The 20123-nt window shown below is 39.3% G+C and overlaps 1 protein-coding gene across 1 annotated transcript in view; it reads right to left on the bottom strand.

Annotated features, from left to right (window-relative positions):
- Window positions 1–20123, bottom strand: part of TMED8 (transmembrane p24 trafficking protein family member 8) — a 39317-nt gene that overhangs the window by 9064 nt on the left and 10130 nt on the right. Inside the window, exons 2-5 of the mRNA XM_087448135.1 lie at window positions 8035–8116; window positions 2709–2838; window positions 570–696; window positions 41–346 (exon numbers count right to left, since the gene is read on the bottom strand). Of these exons, the coding sequence (XP_087304261.1) occupies window positions 41–346; window positions 570–696; window positions 2709–2838; window positions 8035–8116 (645 nt within the window). The remainder of the gene's footprint in view (window positions 1–40; window positions 347–569; window positions 697–2708; window positions 2839–8034; window positions 8117–20123) is intronic.

Below are 20123 nucleotides of genomic sequence, written 5' to 3'. Positions count from 1 at the left end.
CAGAAAAGGAAACTGCAAATTAGGTTAAAATTAAATTTACCTTCAATCTCCTCGTCCTCTTCCTCATCTTCATCTTCATCCTCACTGGAATCACTGACCTGCACAGTTATGTCAGTGCTGGTTACAGGGGTCCAGTCAAAATAAACTCCAAAGCCAATGTCATAGTCATCGGTCGCAAACTCCCAGCAGACACGCTTCCCCTCTGGGTGGGTAGGAACTCGGATGGTCACCACCTCACCCCGCTTCACCACCAGACGGCTGTTCTTCTCTTTGCCCAGCTTGCTTTTGAATTCCTTCATCTTGGCAAAGGTCCAGATGCACGGAGGAGCCATCAGAGGTGGGGAGACTGAAAGGACAGGCAGCTTACTATTGAGAAACCAAGAGGAAATGCTGCCACACCTGGCATTTTGCTTAGGGAGGTTGTCACAGTCAAAGACATTCTTTCTACTGGCTTCTTTGACTTCCTTTCACAAGTCACTTTCTTTCTGTCCTTCTATCTGTCTGCCTGCCTTTCTTTAAGCACCCTCTGGGAACCAAAAAACCACCTTCCACACTCCCGAAGGTCTCACCTTTCCTGTGGTCCCCCAGAAGATCTGCAGATTCCAAATCAGCTGAAAGAATATCTATAGCTCCCGTGTGCTCAGACTGGATCATAACGATGTCCCCAGACCTTTGTGGAACCTGGTACTCGGCCATCTGCACAACAGAATTCTGGTTAAAGGACATGTTAGAGTGGCAGATTCTAATTAGCGTCTTTCCAAATGAAAGCTGCCCACTCTTGACCTATTACCTCCACTCTCCCAACTCAAAGCCTAATGTGCTCTTCAACATTCCTTCTCTTTCCTGTAGGTAGAGGTTGCTAATAAATTCTACTAATTTTCTTTTAATGACACCAAAATGTTACCTAGTCTAAAGATTCTTCCTTGTTCTCGCCTACCATTTGCAACTTTCCCACTCCAGACCCTTTATAAAATCCTTGCCCACAAACATCCTCAAAGTTTGCTACTGACTTTTGCATCAACAGCATTTCTAGGCCACGCCTTGGTCTCGCCTCGGCTGGCACAGTACCTTCCTGCAGCTCCTCTCATGACAGCTCTTGCACCCAGGGTTAGCTCAGCTCCCACTCTGCCACACATCCTTCTGCTACAATTCCCATTCAAAGGTCACTTCCAGATCATTGCCAATCAATCCACTACAGCACTGCAGAGAGAATCTGGTTTATATTCTCTGTCTCTGTCTCCTCTCTCTCATCCATGGCACACCTTGGATGTCTCATCCTATAGGTTGTCTCATCCACTAACAGTGTTCTAAAAATAATTACAATTTCCCCTTAGACCAGCCCCAGGATTCGCATTTAAAGAATATATTTGCTGCCAGACATCTAACCTGCAAGGAAGAGTAAAAATGTCACTTGATACTCAAAGCCCTTGCTATCCCATGGCAGGAGCCTGCAGTCTCTCCCTAGTGGCTTTCACTTCAAATCACTCGGATTAGTGTTCCCATTTTACGCTCTTATGCTTTAATGTCTCGCTCCTTCTCCCAGCAGTCAGCAGGCAATTCAAGAAGAAATGTTCGCCTACTGCCAACATGGGAGAGTGCATCAGTGAGACAGCAGTCCAGTTCAGAAACCAGAATTATATCTGCAAGAAATAATAAACAAATTTTGTCATCCTCCCAGACTGTACTCTCATAATTATCTGTTTCTGGAGAATAAGTCCTTCAGCTCTTCTTTTTTTTGAGGAAGATTGGCCTTGTACTAACATGTTGCCAATCTTCCTTTTTTTCTTTTTTCTCCCCAACGCCCCAGCACGTAGTTGTGTACCATAGTTGTAGAGTTGTAGCTCTTCTATGTGGGACACCCTCTCAGCATGACTTGATGAGCAGTGAGTAGGTCTGTGCCCAGGATCCAAACCAGCAGACCCCTGGCCACCGAAGTAGAACGTGCTAATTTAACCGCTACGCCACCGGGCCGGCCCCAGTCCTTCAGTTCTTATCTCCACTGCTAAATGAGGTGAATCACACTGTGGCTAACTTGCTTGAATGAATCTTTCCTTTTCTAGAAGGCTAAACAAAGAATTTAACTTGCAACTTATTAGCTGCATAGCCTTAGTAAAGTCACTAACAGCTCTTAGCCTCAGTTTCCTCATCTGTAAAACGGGGACATAATGGTACCTAGCTATAGGGTTGTTCTCAGGAGTAGATAAAGTATTGTGGATAAAAATGCTTTGTAAACTATAAAGCATTATACAAATGTAATTATAATGTTTGATGTTGTCTTTATTGATACTAATACCATTTGTTATTTTATGTTAATAATGATACAAACAACTCATTCCTCCATGGCAAGAGGAACACTGCTATCCATACTACTTCTATGGCATCTTTACCATAAATACTGAATAGATCTACCACAAAAAAAGTGAGGGTAAAACACAGTCCAATGGTTTACGGCTCCTTACAACAAGAGGATTTTAGATAACATGTAAACATTCATCCTAACATTTCATTTTTTGAATAGGTGATGGGCTCTGTGGAAGATACACATAACCATTCTCCAAATAATTAAAGATGAGATGCCCTAAAAGAGCAAAGAGAATTCTGTGAGCCACCCTCACAGTGCTTTCTAATTCCAACCTATCCGTACATATCTAAATTCTGGGGCCACAAACTCCTCCTTTTCAAAGAGAGCGTGAAAATGTGCTCCTTACCTTGTTGAGGACCCGGGCCTGGTCTGTAGGCTGCAGTTCCCGTTCCACCAAGGCCGGAGCCTCCAAGGCTCCAGCTGCTTTCCGCAGATCTTCCGGGGCATCCTCACTCCCCGGGGATACCGTCTGTAGCCTCTCAGAGGAAGAGAGCATGTCAATGCAAGCACTCTTTTAAAAGGCACAGTAGTCCTGGAGAAACTCAGAAATAAAACAACCTTCAAAAGACACCACCTACAACCCCTGCTTTACTCTGGCACTTAGGTCTACTGTCACTTTAGCTGATCTCTGCCCGGGGCTGAACTGGCCCACAGTAAAGTGATGACAGCATGTGAGGGCCCAAAGACTAAGAAAGCCAGGTCCCAGGCTCCAAGAACCACGGTAAACACACAGCTCAGTCATGAGATGGACTGCAGGTCTGGTTTTATTCCTCACTCTGGGACCCATGCCATTTGCTCTACACAGAATTTCAGAAAAGGAAGAGTTAGAATCCCAGTTCTGTTCTACACATAAAGCCACTGGTCAGAAGCAAACGAAGGAGGCCTAAGCCAGAAATTGATCACGAAAACAAAGGAAGTACACACTGATTATCGTAGTGCAAAGTCTCTCAGTATTTCCATTTCATACCCTATCACTGATATCCATATCATATCCAGTTCACTGGGTAATAAAAAAAGGTAATCACTTTCTTTCCTTTTTTAAGCACATTAATCTACTGTTTCAATGACTTAAAAGACAACTATTTGAACAGTTGGTTTTAAAGAAGCAAGGGAATAATTTATGCTCTCTTCCATTTCCCCTGGCTTCCAGAGAGACTAGAAGTGAGTTAAGTGGCAGGGCTGTAGCACAATACCCCAGGCCTCTTGGAAACAACAAAAGGTGGCATGGATTTTTTAGAGCAGCAGTCATCAAAGTAGGGTCCAGGGACCCCTGGGGTCCTTAAGACTCTTTCAGCGGAGCCGGTGAAGTCAAAACTTTTTCATAATAACTCTAAAATACGATCTGCCTTTTTCCCTTCTCATCTTTTCAAGAGCATACAGTGGAGTTTTCCAGAGACTACATGACGTGGGATATCACAACAGAATGAATGCAGAAGCAGATCTGAGAATCCAACTGTCTTTTGTTAAGCCAGACCTTAAAGAGATTTACAACATCTCTCTTCTCACTAAATTATTTTTGCTTTTGAAAATAGTTATTTTTCATTAAAAATATTATTTATATTAACATGTAATAAGTTCATTATTGTTATTTTAAATGAACCAATAACTATTTTTTAATTTTTCAGTTCTAATTTCTAATATAGTAAACATTGATAGATATAATCCACATAAACAAAAATTCTTTGGGGTCCTCAATAATTTTCAAGAATGTAAAGGTTTGAGGGGGCGGGCCCAGTGGCGCAAGTGGTTAAGCGCGTGCGCTCTGCTGCGGCGGCCTGGGGTTCACCGGTTCAGATCCCGGGAGCGCACCGAGGCACTACTTGTTAAGCCATGCTGTGGCGGCATCCCATATAAAGTAGAGGAAGATGGGCACGCATGTTAGCCCAGGGCCAATCTTCCTCAGCAAAAAGAGGAGGCTTGGCATCGATGTTAGCTCAGGGCTGGTCTTCCTCACCAAAAAAAAAAAAAAAAAAAGAATTTGAGGTTTGAGAACCACTGCTTTAGGGCATCGTTTCCTCAGAAAAGTTGAATGAATGACTGGAAACAGTCCTATAAACCACAGGGGAAACAGAGGGCTTATTTTGGTCTTTATTAGTTTCTTTCTTTCTCACTCCAAGTCTATAAATTACCTCTTCTTCAGATAAAACAGAGCCAACTTTTGGAATATCCAAGCCACTCAGAACAAACAAGAGGCAGTTACTATGAAAATCAGAGCTGTGGGATACTGTTGATTTGTATGGGTTTGCTTGGGTAATCCTGAGTAAATTGTAAATTGGTCTAGGCTGTGAGCATATTTACCCTCAAACTCAGAAATTTACAGTCCATTTTTGTTTCTTGACACTATTATTATCTGTCTCCTCTATTAGAAGATGAGCTTGGGCCGGCCCTGTGGCTTAGTGGTTAAGTGTGTGCGCTCCGCTGCTGGCGGCCCAGGTTCGGATCCCAGGCGTGCACCCACACACCGCTTGTCCGGCCATGCTGAGGCCGCGTTCCACCTACAACAACTAGAAGGATGTGCAGCTATGACATACAACTATCTACTGGGGCTTTGGGGGAAAAAATAAATAAATAAAATTATAAAAAAAAAAAAAAGAAGATGAGCTTGATGGCAAGGACTGCGTCTTCCTCCCTCTGCACAGCATCCACAGCCAAGCCTGTCACATGGAACGCTAAGGTCCTTTGCACTCCAACCCCATCTCCTAGAATGACCTCATCTCGCCTTGCCCAGTCCACTCCAGTTACAATGGCTTCTTGAATCTCTGAGAGTCCTCAGACACCTCAAGCACTCTCCACTGGAGGGTTTTTGCACCTGCTGTCACTTCTGCCTAGAATCCTCTTCCCCTAGTTACCTCATGGCTTCCTTCCTTCAGGGTTCTGCTCAGCCGTCACCTTCGGGGAGGTTTCCCAGACATCCGTATATAAAACAGCTCACCCTGCCTGGCCCCGTCACTCTTTACACTCTTACCCCGCTTCACTTCTCTTCACTGTGCTCTTACTGCCTGACATATTATGTGCCATATTTTGTTGATTGCAAGATGCATATCTGTTTTCAGATTTTAATACAACTGAAATGTGGGATTTCAGTTATGTTAAAATTGGTGGTGTTTTAAAACTGCCACAGAACTGGACTGACATCGATTCTTTCCCCAGGAGATTCGTATTTGCTTCTGCCAGTACTCAGGAGGGCTACCAACTAGGTCAACTTGAAATTAAGTTCTGTTTAAGGGTTTTGTTTAGACAACACTGGCAGAGTGACTTTAGACAACAAACTGGTGACTACAGATTTGTGGTTCATATTCTCAGGGGAGATATTCTTTCCTCCTCTTACACTTTGCCAAGGTTGAGACATTCAAATTTCCTTGCTGTCCTTTTCTGTGTGCAGGGATTTTTTTTCCTTGTTTATCTTTCCACTCAAGGTGCAGGCTTTTGGTGTCCCAGCTCCATAAGGGGAGTCTCCTATTAGACTCTCTGTCTTGGCCTTTTTTTCCTTTCTTGGTGGCACAGAAAATAACAGTACATCTTACAGTTGATGGCAACTTAGGTTCTATGAAATATGATTTATACTTGTTTTCTGTCTGCCTCCCCCATTAGAATATAAGCTCCATGAGACCAGGGACTTGGACTGTCTGTTCATTTATGGTATCTTCAGTCCCTAGAATATTGCCAGGTACACATTAGGCTCTCAACAAATAGCTGTTAAATGAATACATAGTAGACACTCAATAAATATTTGTTGAATGAACAAATGAATAAGTTAATTTTTGTTTGGGAACAAAAGAGGAATATTTGGAATGTGAGAATACAACAGTTAATCTGAACTATTAGCCTGACCTTACTGTATATGGCATCTAAAATTTAGTCTCTTCTTTGATTTTGTGCAATACGGTTCACATATAAAAAATAATACTTTAAACAGAACATGCAAGAGCCACATAAATTTAATATTCACATTAGCATTTTATGCTCCGAAGAAATAATGAAAGATATTTTGGGAAACATCAACTGCAAATCACTTGATGCCGACGATAAACCACGTAAAGGAAAAACTTCCACTGTGAGCCTTCTGGTTTGTGCTGACCTGGACAAGGGAGGCCATCCCAAATGGAGGGGAGAGCCTGGCCAGCCGGCCAGCCTCACTAGAAGAGATAGAGAGCTGTGCTGTTTCCATTTCCAATATATGCAAAACACAAACACAACACATTAGCCACCACGCTCACTGGATTTTTTTCTTCACATTAGATTTCAGAAACAAAACTTTAAATCTCCTTTTGTCTAAGAATGTCCTATGTTCCTCACTCAAAAATTTATTCACTCTTAGGAGGAAAAAACAGTTCTGTGCCAAAACCCATCCCCCAAGGATCCTTCAAATCAATCTGTGCAGAAAAAGGGTGGTGGCAGGAAGATGGAAAGGAGTTCTTCTCAGGGGATTTGATGAGAACATGAATTATCTCAAAAAATCAAAGCCTTGGGGAGGCTGTGTCTTCTAAAAGGATTGTTATATATAATAGCCCAGTAGCTCTAAGCATAGAACTCAAAACCTTTCTATCGCTACTTATGAGAATAAGCTTTAGAGCTTATCACAAACCTAAAGCTGTGTGACCTTGGGCAAATTATTGGATTCAGTATTTGATTTCCCTCATCTTAAAAAAAAAACAGGTATATTTATTTCATTAGGGTTGTTATGAGGAAAATGAGATAATACATTTTAACACCTAGTATAGTATTGAGCAAATAGAAATATTTGATAAAAAGTAACTATTTTATCATTATTACAGAGAAACATCCAATAAAGTATCGCTGTTATATTATTATTAGCAACTATATTATAATTATATTAATCATTATTATCTTCCATCATTTGAATTCTGGGGGAAAAGCTTTATTCCAAATATAAAGGTACAAAGAAAGAACTTCTAAATAGAATTCAAGAAGTAACAGATTTTAAAAATATCTCAACACTCCCTCCTACCCCCAGCCATCAACTTTGTGTGGGGCATGGAGACTGCAGGTTCTACTGGACAATACTGTACCATGAGTTAATCAGTTGGGCTATAATACCCACTTGTTTAGGGTTCTCCAAAATACAGTTTTTCATTAATTATTCCATTAATGGTTTGTGGTTTGCACTCATTCTAGGGCTCAGTACAACTGTTCCCTTTCTGTTACACACTTGGTATCAGTGATGGTGGGTGGATGAGATGGATGAGAAGGAAATCAAGAATGACAACCTGAAGGTAATCATAATGGATTAATCTGAAAATGACACAATAAAAAACTACCTCCAATCACGTGTGTGTCTAAGTGTGTGTGTGTGTGTATATGCACTTTATGGGTAGAAACCAGACACTTTCTCTTGCAAGTCCAACTGGGCTCCACTTTAAATGTCTTAACATTTGAACCTGGTCTTCAGGAGAAGATAAATTAAGACAGTACACGATTTGTTACAGTTTTATTCTCTAAGAGTAAAATAAAATTTTATAACCTGAAATAGGTCTGATAGTGCCCTTAAACACACTTAAAGGATTGATTAATTAATAACAAAATCATCCATACCCTTCACTTCAACTTGTCTTCTCCCTTAAAGTCGCTGTCCACTTCTTAATTCATTAATTCCTGATTTCAGAAGATAAAACCTCTAAAAGCATTTTATCTAAAGTAGTTGCTGTCCCTACCTGTAGGGTGAGGAATTGGGTTCTGGATCAGAGGCAGAAGCCACTGGAGAGGTGACCTTAGTGTTTTCCAGATCTTCATTATCTAGAAAATCATGGGAAGAAAAATTCAATATCTGAGAGGGAATACAATCATAATTACCTTGTATCTTTAAAAAAAACCTGGCAGTTTCAACCAACTTTCTCTTTTTAAAAATATTCTGGGCATAAACTTTATACTCTGGGAGGCCCCGTACATAAATTATTCAAGTCATCACATCCAAGTCTTTTCAGACAATCATAACTGATACATAAAAAAATAATTTTATAAAACAAGTCCCCACAGAATTAATCCTAATTCAAGAATCACATTTCTCAAAAAGCAAATGGTTAAATTAGGCAGAACATAGCGGGCAGAGTGGGAAGCAGGATGAGATGAACTGGGATTCAGTGTCAAAGTACAGAGTGCCACCTGTAGATTCAATAAGCTCACATCACTGTATCCAGGGTCAGGTAAAGGATTCTTCTAATTTCATTCATTTTCTCACTCACTCATTCATCAATGACTTCTTGAATAAATGTTAGGTGCCCTCAAGGAGTACATAGGTGAGACGCATAATGAAGACCATGTTCCCAAGCTCACAACAAGCCCATGGCTGATATTTTCATAGCCATTTTGCAGGTCAGGAAACTAAAATATAGACACAGGATTCAAACTCAGGCTCTCATGCTCTTAACTAAGTTTCACCATTTATTTGCTTGGCCTTTCCTTGAGCACTCAGAAAAGCATACGGTTCAGTGTATTTAGATAACCCCTGGTTTAACCTCCTCTAGTTAAGATAGCAAGAAACTGAAGCCCCGAGTCGACTTCTCAATACAAAATACAACCTCAAACAATGAAGGTTTCAGAGTTTAGTAGCAACATAAAAGTGCAACTGACAGGCAAATATCTGTGATCCAGCTTTAATCTAGTCTCTTTTTATGTGTGTGAATGAGATCTTTTTCATCAATTCACACTCTCATAGGTAGAGCAACCTTATAGCTTATGCCACCCAATTTTCCTCTTGTGAGATAATAGACAATATATATATTAGTCTCTGCCCCCAGTTCCTGGCACAGAACTCCCAAAACCCTTATAATTTCCTAAGTGATAAGAGCACTACAAGCATCTTTTGCTCTAATATTGTCTTTTTTTTTTTTTAAAGATTTTATTTTTATTTATTGTTTTCCCCCCAAAGCCCCAGTAGATAGTTGTATGTCATAGCTGCACATCCTTCTAGTTGATGTATGTGGGACGAGGCCTCAGCATAGCCGGAGAAGCGGTACGTCGGTGTGTGCCCGGGATCCGAACCCGGGCCGCCAGCAGCGGAGCGCGCACACTTAACCGCTAAGCCACGGGGCCAGCCCTCTAATATTGGTTTTTGACCCTGGATCCTGACACAGAGTTCCTAAATCCCTGGGAATTTCGTGGGTGACAGGAGTGTCTTTTGTTCTAATGAGGTGACTCTTGGGCTCCTGGATGGGGGCTGCTCACCAGAAGGACCAAGCCATGATTAGAAGCATGATTTTCAGCTCCACCTCCCATTCTCCAGAGAGGAGAGAGGGGCAGGAAATAGAGTTAATGACTGGTCATTCCTACATGATGAAGCCTCCATAAAAATCCCAGAAGTATGTGGTTTGGAGAGGTTCCAGATTGGTGAACACATCCATATACCAGGAGGGTGACGCACCCCAACTCCACAGAGACAGAAGCTCCTGCACTCCATACCCTCCCAGACCTCATCTACGTATCTCTTCATCTGGCTGTTCATCTGTATCCTTTACCGTATCCTTTAATAAACTGGTAAACGTAAATAAGTGTTTCCCTGAGTTCTGTGAGCTGTTCTAAAAAATAATCGAATCCTGGCGCTGGCTGGTGGCGTAGTGGTTAAGTTTGCACGCTCTGCTTTGGCAGCCCGGGATTCGCAGGTTTGGATTCCAGGCACGGACATACGCACCACTTATCAAGCCATGCTGTGGGGGCATCCCATATATAAAGTAGAGGAAGATGGGCATGGATGTTAGCCCAGGGCCAATCTTCCTCAGCGAAAAGAGGAGGACTGGCAACAGATGTTAGCTCAGGGCTAACCTTCCTTACCAAAAAAAAAAAAAAATAATAATCAAATTCAAGGAGGAGAAGGCATAGGAACCTCCAATTTGTAGCCAAGTTGGACAGAAGTTGTAGGCAACCTGGGGACCTACTACTAGCAATTGACCTCTGAAGTGTGTGTGTAGAGGGGGGACACCTGCAGGACTGAGCCCTTAACCTGTGGGGTTGGATGCTATCTCCAGGTAGAGTGTCAGAATTGAGTTAGATTGTAGGACACCCAGCTGGTGTCACAGAATTGCTTGGTATGGGGGAAAAAAACCCACATACCTGGTGTCAAAAGTATTGTGAGTGTGGTAGTCGTGTGAGAGTCAAGGAGAAACACAGGAGAAGAAGTGAGCATTTCTTACACCTCTCAACAAAGGAACTGAGTCTAAGACCGTCGTCAGATGTTCTCCAGTCTCTGCCACTCTGTGAAGATGCCCTTTTCACAGAGGGATAATGAGAATAGGAAGTTCTTCCCTATGTTGACCTAAGTAAAATCTGCTTCCTAATAAATTCTGCTCTTTGATCACTCCGCCTCCACAATATCCTTTCAAATATTTACAGCCTACTATCACATTTCCAGCAAGTTCCTTCCCAGGCTGACCATCTCAGTTCTCCCAATCATCCCTAAGATGATTTCTGACCATGCTGACCAATTAGCTGTCCCACTTTGTCCCATTTAAAGTAAGGAGCTAAAAGGGACAACTTTGTCAGATGTGTCCTAATCCATGCAGAGTACACTGAGACAACAACTCTAAGGACACAATATTTCTTGACATAATACCTTAACCAGGCATTAAATTTTTTTTTAACTGAAAACTTACCCTGTTGGCCTAAGTAAGTCAATCAAGATGTCCAGGGCTTACAAAAATAAACTTATTCCAAGCCCAGATTTTCCTATGCTCTATTTTTGAAACAGATTTTTGGAAAATAATTGACTTTTTAACTTAAATGCAGGACTTTACATATCCATATGATTTATTTCAAATTAGCTTTTTGAAATTACACTAACATATGCTTTGCTCACTGTAGAACAAATTAAATACAAATTAGAAAACATTTTGCATTTACCCTTCCGGACTTTGATATACAAATAATCCATTATTCAGTGTAGAAAAATCAGGAAATATAGATAAGCAAAAAAACACAAAAAACCACAACAATCCCACTAGCCAAAGATAACCATTGTTTACATTTTGGTGCATATCCTTTCAGAAATATATTTATATATATACTTACATATGTATATATATGTGTCTGTACGTACATACATAGATGTACATGCATATCCATCTATATATTTATATATTTTCTCCCATCCCCAGCCATCAACTTTGTGTGAGGCATGGAGACCACAGGTTCTACCAGACAATACTGTACCACAAGTTGATCAGTTGTAATACCCACTAGCTCAGGATTCTCCAAAACACAGTTTTTCATTAATTATTCCATTAATGTTTCATAGTTTCCACTCATTCTAGGGTTCAATACAAACATATATTTATTTATTTATTTATATTTCTGAAAGGACATGCACCAAATGTTATCAAACATTATTCATGAACATTTTTCGGGGTCAATAAAAATGGGGCTATATCATAATTTTTTTTTTTTTCTGATCGTAGCATTCTTATTTCTAGAATCTTTTTTTTTTTTTTTAATTTTTTGTTTATTGCAGTAACATTGGTTTACAACATTGTAAAAATTTCGGGTGTACATCACTACACCTCCACTTCTGCACAGATTACATCATGTTCACCACCAAAACACCAACTAAAACCCATCACCACACACATGTACCCAACCATTCCCTTCACCCCCCTCCCTCCCCCCCTCCCCCCCGGCAACCACCAATCCAATCTCTGTCCCTATGTGTTTGTTTATTGTTGTTATTATCTACTACTTAATGAAGGAAATCATACGGTATTTGACCTTCTCCCTCTGACTTATTTCACTTTGCATTATACCCTCAATGTCCATCCATGTTGTCACAAATGGCTGCAGACTATCCCATAGGCTATACCATAACTTCTTTGACCAATCCCCAAGCCTCACAAATGGCTGCAGACTATCCCATAGGCTATACCATAACTTCTTTGACCAATCCCCAAGCCTCTATTGTTACAGCTAGAGGTTGTTTCAAATCTTTCACCCTTATAGACAATGATGTTGTATTAGAGTTGTCTACAACCTTTTCTTAAGAACTTTGCCTGTTCACAGCCTTGGAAGGGGCAGACCTTGTGACCAAGATATACTGTGCTGGCCATAGCTCATTGGTTTTGGGTGAACACCTGCCCAAATCAGTCCAATTTTCTTCCCAAACATCTGGAGACGGTATACGAGAATAAAACAGACCGAAGAGCATTAGTGGGGTCAGGGACTGAGCCTGCCATTTGGGAGAAGCCTTTATAGGCCACATAAAAGCAGATGACTAAGCAGAGAAGACAACTGTCAGAGACAGGAAAATGGTGCACACAAGCAAAGAGAAGAAACAAGGGACCATGGGGTCCAGGAGCAAAATAGATGCAGAGAGGCTACCTGACCACTTTCTAATTCCCATGAGGTCCAACTGTGCTTCCTGCAATTGGATTCTGTAAGACTGCTTTTTGTCCTAACAATAAGCTCTCTTTCTTTTTACTTTTTATTGTGAAATATATGATACATATGAAACACTGCATGAAAAGCAGACACTGAGCTAAAAATGTTAATAATAATACCAATACCTGCATACTCCCTAACTAGGTTAATTATTAGTACATTAAAATTTAAAGCTCCCTTGTGTAATGCCCCTTCCCAATCATATGTCCTCCTATTCTGAATTTTGAGTAAATTATTCCCTTGTTAGTCTTTATATATTTTAATTATATTAATTACTACTATGTAAAAACTTCCTTATTTTAGAAAATTTTAAATATACACAAAATTAGAGAATAGTGGAACAAATTCCCGTTACCTATCTTCTCAACAACATCTTACTCACATCTTGTTTCATCCATCCTCTACCTCCCTGCTCCACCACCACATACACAGTGGATTATTTAAAGCACAGCCCAGACAACACTATATCCATTTAGAACATATCTCTAAAGAAAAAGACTTTCAACATAGGTACAATACCACTATCACTCCCACAAAATTGGCAATTCCTTAAAATCATTTAAAACCCAGTCTATGCTGAAATTTCTCCAATTGCATCACAGATGTTTTTTTAACAGCTGGTTTGTTTGAATCAAGATCCAAGTAAGGTTCACACACTAAATTTAGTTTATATGTATCTTAAGTCTCTTAATCTCTATCAATCTTCACTCCATTGTTTTTCATACAATATATCTGTTGAAATAAAAATTAAAAGATCATGTGACCCGCAGATTTCCCACATTCTGAATTTGGCTGATTGCATTTTCATGATGTCCCTTTAACAGATTCTTCTATCCACTATGTTATCTGTAAACTGGTCATAGATCTAGAGCTGGGCTAGTACTGTAGTGATCAGCACATGTGGCTAAATTTAAATTAATTAAAATTAAATACAGGGGCCGGCCTGATGGCGTAGTGGTTAAGTTCGTGTGATCCATTCCAGCAGCGGCCCAGGGTTCACAGGCTTGGATCCTGGGCGCAGACCTACACACTGCTTATCAAGCCAGGCTGTGGTAGGCATCCCATATATAAAGTAGAGGAAGATAGGCATGGATATTAGCCCAGAGCCAATCTTCCTCACCAAAAAAAAAAAAAAAAAAATTAAGTATAATGTAAAATTCAGTCCCTTGGTGTTACTAGCTACATTTCAAGTACTCAACAGCCACAAGTTGCTAGTGGCTACTGTACCGTACAGCACAGAAACATTTTCATCATCAAAGAAAATTCCACTGGACAGTGTTGATCTAGAGGCTTGCTTAGATTCAGGTTCAGTTTTGTTCTCACAAGAATACTGCAAACATGGTGCATGTAATTCCTACTGTATCACATCAGGAAGCACATAATCTATGGTGGTCACAACTTTAATGATGTAAAGACTGATCACTGGGTTCTTGTTTTCAGCCTAATTCACCTAATGGCTTTAGCAGCCATTCATGATCATTGTCTAAAATAGATCCATCATTTTGCTAAAGGCTAGAAAAGGACTTTTCTAATTCTAGCAATTTCTAAAGTTATTAGTTAGAATTCTTGTATAAAAAAATAAGTTCCCCTCATCAACTATTTGGTTACTCTGAAGTATTATTCATAAAAGAGAGGCAGGATAAAGGACTGAGTCTTTCCCAATTGTCAGAATAGAGTAAGAACCACAGCAATCTCCATTTATTTATTTTTTGAAGTATTGTTAGAAACACGTGGATTTTAACATATTTTATGTGTTTCAAGTTTTCCTAGTCTTGGGCAGTGGGAGCTCCTTAGAGTTGGCTCCTGTGTCCTTTTAATACGACCCCAGTAGTCTTGTTTACAGACAAGTTCCAAGCTCATCTTATAAATGCCCTGCCCCAGATCTGGAATCAGCGATTTCTCTAAAGAGTACTGGTTCTTTCTCATGATAAAAGGTATTTAGAGACTACAATCTATGTAAAATATCACACATACATACATACACACACAAACACACATACACATATCATGAATTCATCCAAATACTTCCAATTCAGATTAAATCCAATTCAGAGATTTTTAGCTACCTTTAATTTTATTTTTATATTTCTTGGTCTCTTGTGGAAAATCTTAGATCCTAATAATATTCACATAAATACATACTTGCTTTACTCTACAATATAAATATAATAGTTGTAAAAGAATAATAATAATATTACTAAGAATATGGTTACTAAATTGGAGGTTAAGATTTACATGCAGTTCTTTTTATACCTATGATATATCCCAGTGGACATGTTCTGCCAAATTTTACTATTTTAAAACTTGAAATACTACTTGAATTAATAACTATACATGTGGTCTTGCCACCAACTTCTGGTTATGCCACAAAGCTCATTTGTTTCATTTTGTTTTGATTTTTAGAGATTTTTTTGGATTTATTATTTATTCATTTATATTGACATAAATCATGTTCATGTTTCCAAAGCCAAAACTTTTTCTTAAAGGGAATATTCAGGGCCGGCCCCGTGGCTTAGCGGTTAGGTGCGCGCTCCGCTGCTGGCGGCCCGGGTTCGGATCCCGGGCGCGCACCTACGCACCACTTCTCCGGCCATGCTGAGGCCACGTCCCACATACAGCAACTAGAAGGATGTGCAGCTGTGACATACAGCTATCTACTGGGGCTTTGGGGGGAAAATAAATAAATAAATAAAATCTTTAAAATAAAAAAAGGGAATATTCAGAGAAGTCTAACTTCTCTTCTCCTATAGACGACTATTTTTATCAGCTTTTTAATTTAATCTTCCATTATTTCTTTTTGAAAATATAAGCAAATATATATGCATTTACTCATATTTTACCTCTTTTCTTAGGAAACAAATACATGTTCTTCTGCACCTTGTGAAGACCATCAGTACACCACAGTGATGTCCCTACCAGTGGACATTTGGGTTATTTCCAGGCTATTAGCATTACAAATTGTGCTACAATGCCTTGTGCATATTTCATATTTTTGCCAGGGTGTCTTTGGGACAAATTCCTAGTAGTAGAATTTCTAGACTAAATTCTTCTCTATAGAAATTGTATCATTTTACATTCTCATCAGGAATAGGTGCGTGCCTGCTTCTCCACAAATTCTACACAAGATTATGTTGTCAAAGTTTTTGAATATTGACAGAACTTGATATGTGAGCAATAGTACCTCTATCTTAATTTGCACTCCTCATTTTTTAATGCATTAGAGCTTTTTTTTCATATAATAACCTCTTTTCACTTTATTTCCTTAGGACAAATCCTCAGAATTGAAATGCCTTGTCTACACATTAAGACTTTTATACATATACACGTTGCCCAATTTCTCTCCAAATTTCACTTCTACTAGCAGTGAACGAGTGTTGACCATTTTCCCACATTCTCACTAACCCTATTCCTTATAGTCTTTGACAATCTGATAGATAAAACATGATAAGGCATTACTGTTTTAATTTACAATCCTTTGATAATTCATGTCAAAACAAACTCTTTCATGCTTTGTTTTTGGTTAAAAACATGAGGTGATACCATACAAACTGCTTAATCTACCTTATTCACTCAACAACGATATTTATCCATTTGAAGCAGCCCACTGAATCTGCCCTTCGGATATCACTTCACCAAACATTTTGCCAAAATCAAAATATCCTATATACACAGCAACCACATCAAAAAGGGAACCATGAGTTAATGACTTGGCCTAATTCATTCAACAGGTCTTTACTGGGCCTCTGCTGTGTGCCAAGTACTGTATTCCACATTGGGAATACATAGTTAAATTAGACATGATTTATGCCAAAGAGCTCAGGTTACTGAGGAAGAGAAACTCATAAAGAGACAACTGTAATATAAATGTGTTATTTAGAATAGAATTATGCACTAGATATCATAGGAACACAGGGCGTACTTAACTAATTTAGGGAAGAAAGGTGTCAAAAAAGGTTTCCTAAAAGAGATGACAAGCTATCTTAAAGAATGAGTAGGGGCCGGCCCCGTGGCTTAGCGGTTAAGTGCGCGCGCTCTGCTGCCGGCGGCCCGGGTTCGGATCCCGGGCGCACACCGATGCACCGCTTCTCCAGCCATGCTGAGGCTGTGTCCCACATACAGCAACTAGAAAGATGTGCAGCTATTACACACAACTATCTACTGGGGCTTTGGGGGAAAAAAATAAATAAATAAATAAATAATTAAAAAAAAAAAAGAATGAGTAGGACTTGACCAAGTCAAGTGGGAAAGGGCATTGCAGGGAGAGGGGATTGAATGAGCAAAAGCAAGGATACAAAAAAATACCACAGAGAAAACTACACAACATTGATGGAAAAAAAATGAGTGAAGCCGCAAACAAATGGAAAGACATTTCATGTTCATAGATTGGAACTTAATATTGTTAAAATGTCCACATTATCCAAAGCAATCTACAGATTCAACGCAATCCCTATCAAAATTCCAACAACATTTTTTACAGAAATAAAAAAATACTAAAATTCACATGGAACCACAAAAAGACCCTGAATAGTCAAAGCAATCTTATGAAAGAAGAACAAAACTGGAGACATCACACTTCCTGATTTCAAAATATATTACAAAGCTACAGTAAGTAAAACAGTATAGTATGGGCATAAAGAGACATATAGACTAATGAAACAGAATAAGAGGTCAGAAATCAATCCACACAATTATGGTCAACTGATCTTTGACAGAGTGCCACGAATACACAATGGGGAAAGGATAGTCTCTTCAACAAATGGTGTTGGAAAAACTGGATATCCACATGCAAAAGAATGAAATTGGACCCTTATCTCACACCATACAAAAATCAACTCAAAATGGATTAAAAACTTAAACATAAGACCTGAAACTGTAAAACTCCTAGAAGAAAACATAGGGGAAAAGCTTCATGACACTGGCCTTAGTGATGATTTTATGGATATGACACCAAAAAGCACAGGTAACAAAAGCAAAAATAGACAAGTGGACTACATCGAACTGAAAAGCTTCTGCATAGGAAAGGAAACAATTAACAGAGTGAAACCTATGGAATGAGAGAAAATATTTGCCAACCATATGTCAGATAAGGGGTGAATTTCCAAAATATATAAGGAATTCCTACAACTCAGCAAAAGAAACCCAATAACCCAATTTAAAAATGGGCTAAAGACTTGAATAGACATTTCTCTAAAGAAGACATACAAATGGACAAGTATATGAAAAGATGCTCAATGTCACTAATCTCAGGAAATGTAAATCAAAACTACAATGAGCTATCACCTCACACCTGTTAATGATGGCTATTATCAAAAAAACAAAAGATGTGGAGAGGATCTGTAGAAATTGGAACCCTTGTACATTGTTGGCGTACACTGTAGGTGGGAATGTAAAATAGTGCAGCCACTATAGAAAACAGTATAGATATTCCTCAAAAAATTAAAAATAGAACTACCATATGATCTACCAATTCCACTTCTAGGTATTTATCCAAAAGAATTTAAATCAGGATCTTGAAGAGAATTAGCACTCCCATGTTCACTGCAGCGCTAGTCAAGATGTGAAAACAACCTAAATGTCCATTGACAGATGAATGGATAAAGAAAATGTGGTATGTATATATATACGTGTATATATATATATATATACACACACACACACATAATGGAATATTATAATATTCTTTAAAAAGAAGGAAATCCTGCGATATGTGACAATGTGGACAAACCTTGAGAACATTATGCTAAGTGAAATAAGCCAGGCATAGAAAGACACATATTGCATGATTCCACTTACATGAGGTTATCTAAAATAGTCAAACTCACAGAACAGAGTAGAATGGCAGATGCCAGGGACTGGGAAGAGGCAGAAATGATGAGTTGCTAATCAATAGGAATAAAGCCTCAATTATGTAAGATAAGTGCTAGAGATCTGCTGTACAATATTGTCCCTATAATTAACAATACTGTATTATAGACACAAAAAAATTTTAAGTATTTAAAAGCATTTCACAGAAATTTTAAAAAGAATAAATATTAGTAAAACAAATAAAACACGATGCCAGTTCAGTGTGTACAGCAAGAGTGCAGAGAGATGAGCCAAGAAACACAGGCCCCATAAATTTAACTCAATACTTAGCAAATTCCTACCAGGTGCCTGGCCCCATGCTAGGTACTGGAGATAACACACTAAAGCAGATAAAGTTCTGGCCCTCATGAAGCTTTCAGTCCAGCATGGAAGACTGTGAAGGGCCTTTATCCCATAGGTGATGAAGAATTTTAATCTAAGAAATTACATGGTCAAATTTGTATTTTTTTGGTGGAATTCTACAACAGCTGTTGGTAGGATGGATTTTACCAGATCAAATAGGAGGCCTCTGCAGAAGTTCACATGAGAGATGGTGAGAACCTAAGAGTGACAGTTCAGATAGAGTAGAGAGGACTCAATTAGAAAATAGTTAGGTTGTCAAATCTGTTTTTAGTATGCCCATGCTGGCTCCTGGCAACTCTTATTTTCTTTACTAAGTGTTCACAAACCATCTGTGACATATTTTAGAACTTTGCTGAGAAGTTGTATCAAGTTTAATGGTCTACAGATTCTAGATTCTAATTTCTCTTCCCCTTTAGGATCACTGTACATAGGTTCATTTCTAGTCCCTGACATCCCTTAAAGATGGCACAAAACTATACTTGTAGGTTCTTTCAGGACCCAGATGTAGTAGTCATCTGTCAACGTTTTGTCCTTCAAATATTCAACCTTCTCCTCCTGGGAGGCACTGACATTGTAAACAGTATACAATGGAAGTCAGAATGGAAGATCCTTCTTTTTCCAGCCCTAGGAAGTTAGGGAACAAGCACATGACCTAAAATATTCCCACTAAGTATTTGAAATAGGAGTGAAACAAAGGAGAAAGAGAATTCACCTAGTGGCAGCCAAAGAGCCCTGACCCAACTGTTCTTGCTGCTTCGCCTCTAGCGTCTACTCAGCCTTCTAACAATGTGGGGAGCCTCCTGTATCCTGCCAATAATCCTCTTTCTGCTTAAGGCAGCCGGAATTAGTTTCTATTGCTTCTAACCAAGAATTCTGACCAAAATACCTGGATAGAATTTGCCTGGGTCCAGAAATCTGAACTTAAAGTAGCTAGATATCCTATCTTCATTCTTTTTTTTTTTTAATTTTTTTAATTAATTAATTTATTTATTTAGTGTGGTTGTGTGTGTCTGAGGAAGGACAGCCCTGAGCTAACATCCATGCCAATCCTCCTCTTTGTTTGTTTTGTTTTTTTGTTTTTTTTTGTGAGGAAGGTCAGCCCTGAGCTAACATCTGATGCCAATCCTCCTCTTTTTTCTGAGGAAGCTTGGCCCTGAGCTAACATCTGTGCCCATCT

The sequence above is a fragment of the Ceratotherium simum genome, chromosome 24 (genome assembly GCF_057802395.1).
Source record: "Ceratotherium simum simum isolate JZ-2026a chromosome 24, ASM5780239v1, whole genome shotgun sequence".
Taxonomy (NCBI): Eukaryota; Metazoa; Chordata; class Mammalia; order Perissodactyla; family Rhinocerotidae; genus Ceratotherium; species Ceratotherium simum.
The sequence above is the reverse complement of the archived record's forward strand: the minus strand, read 5'-3'. Positions and strand labels throughout refer to the sequence as shown.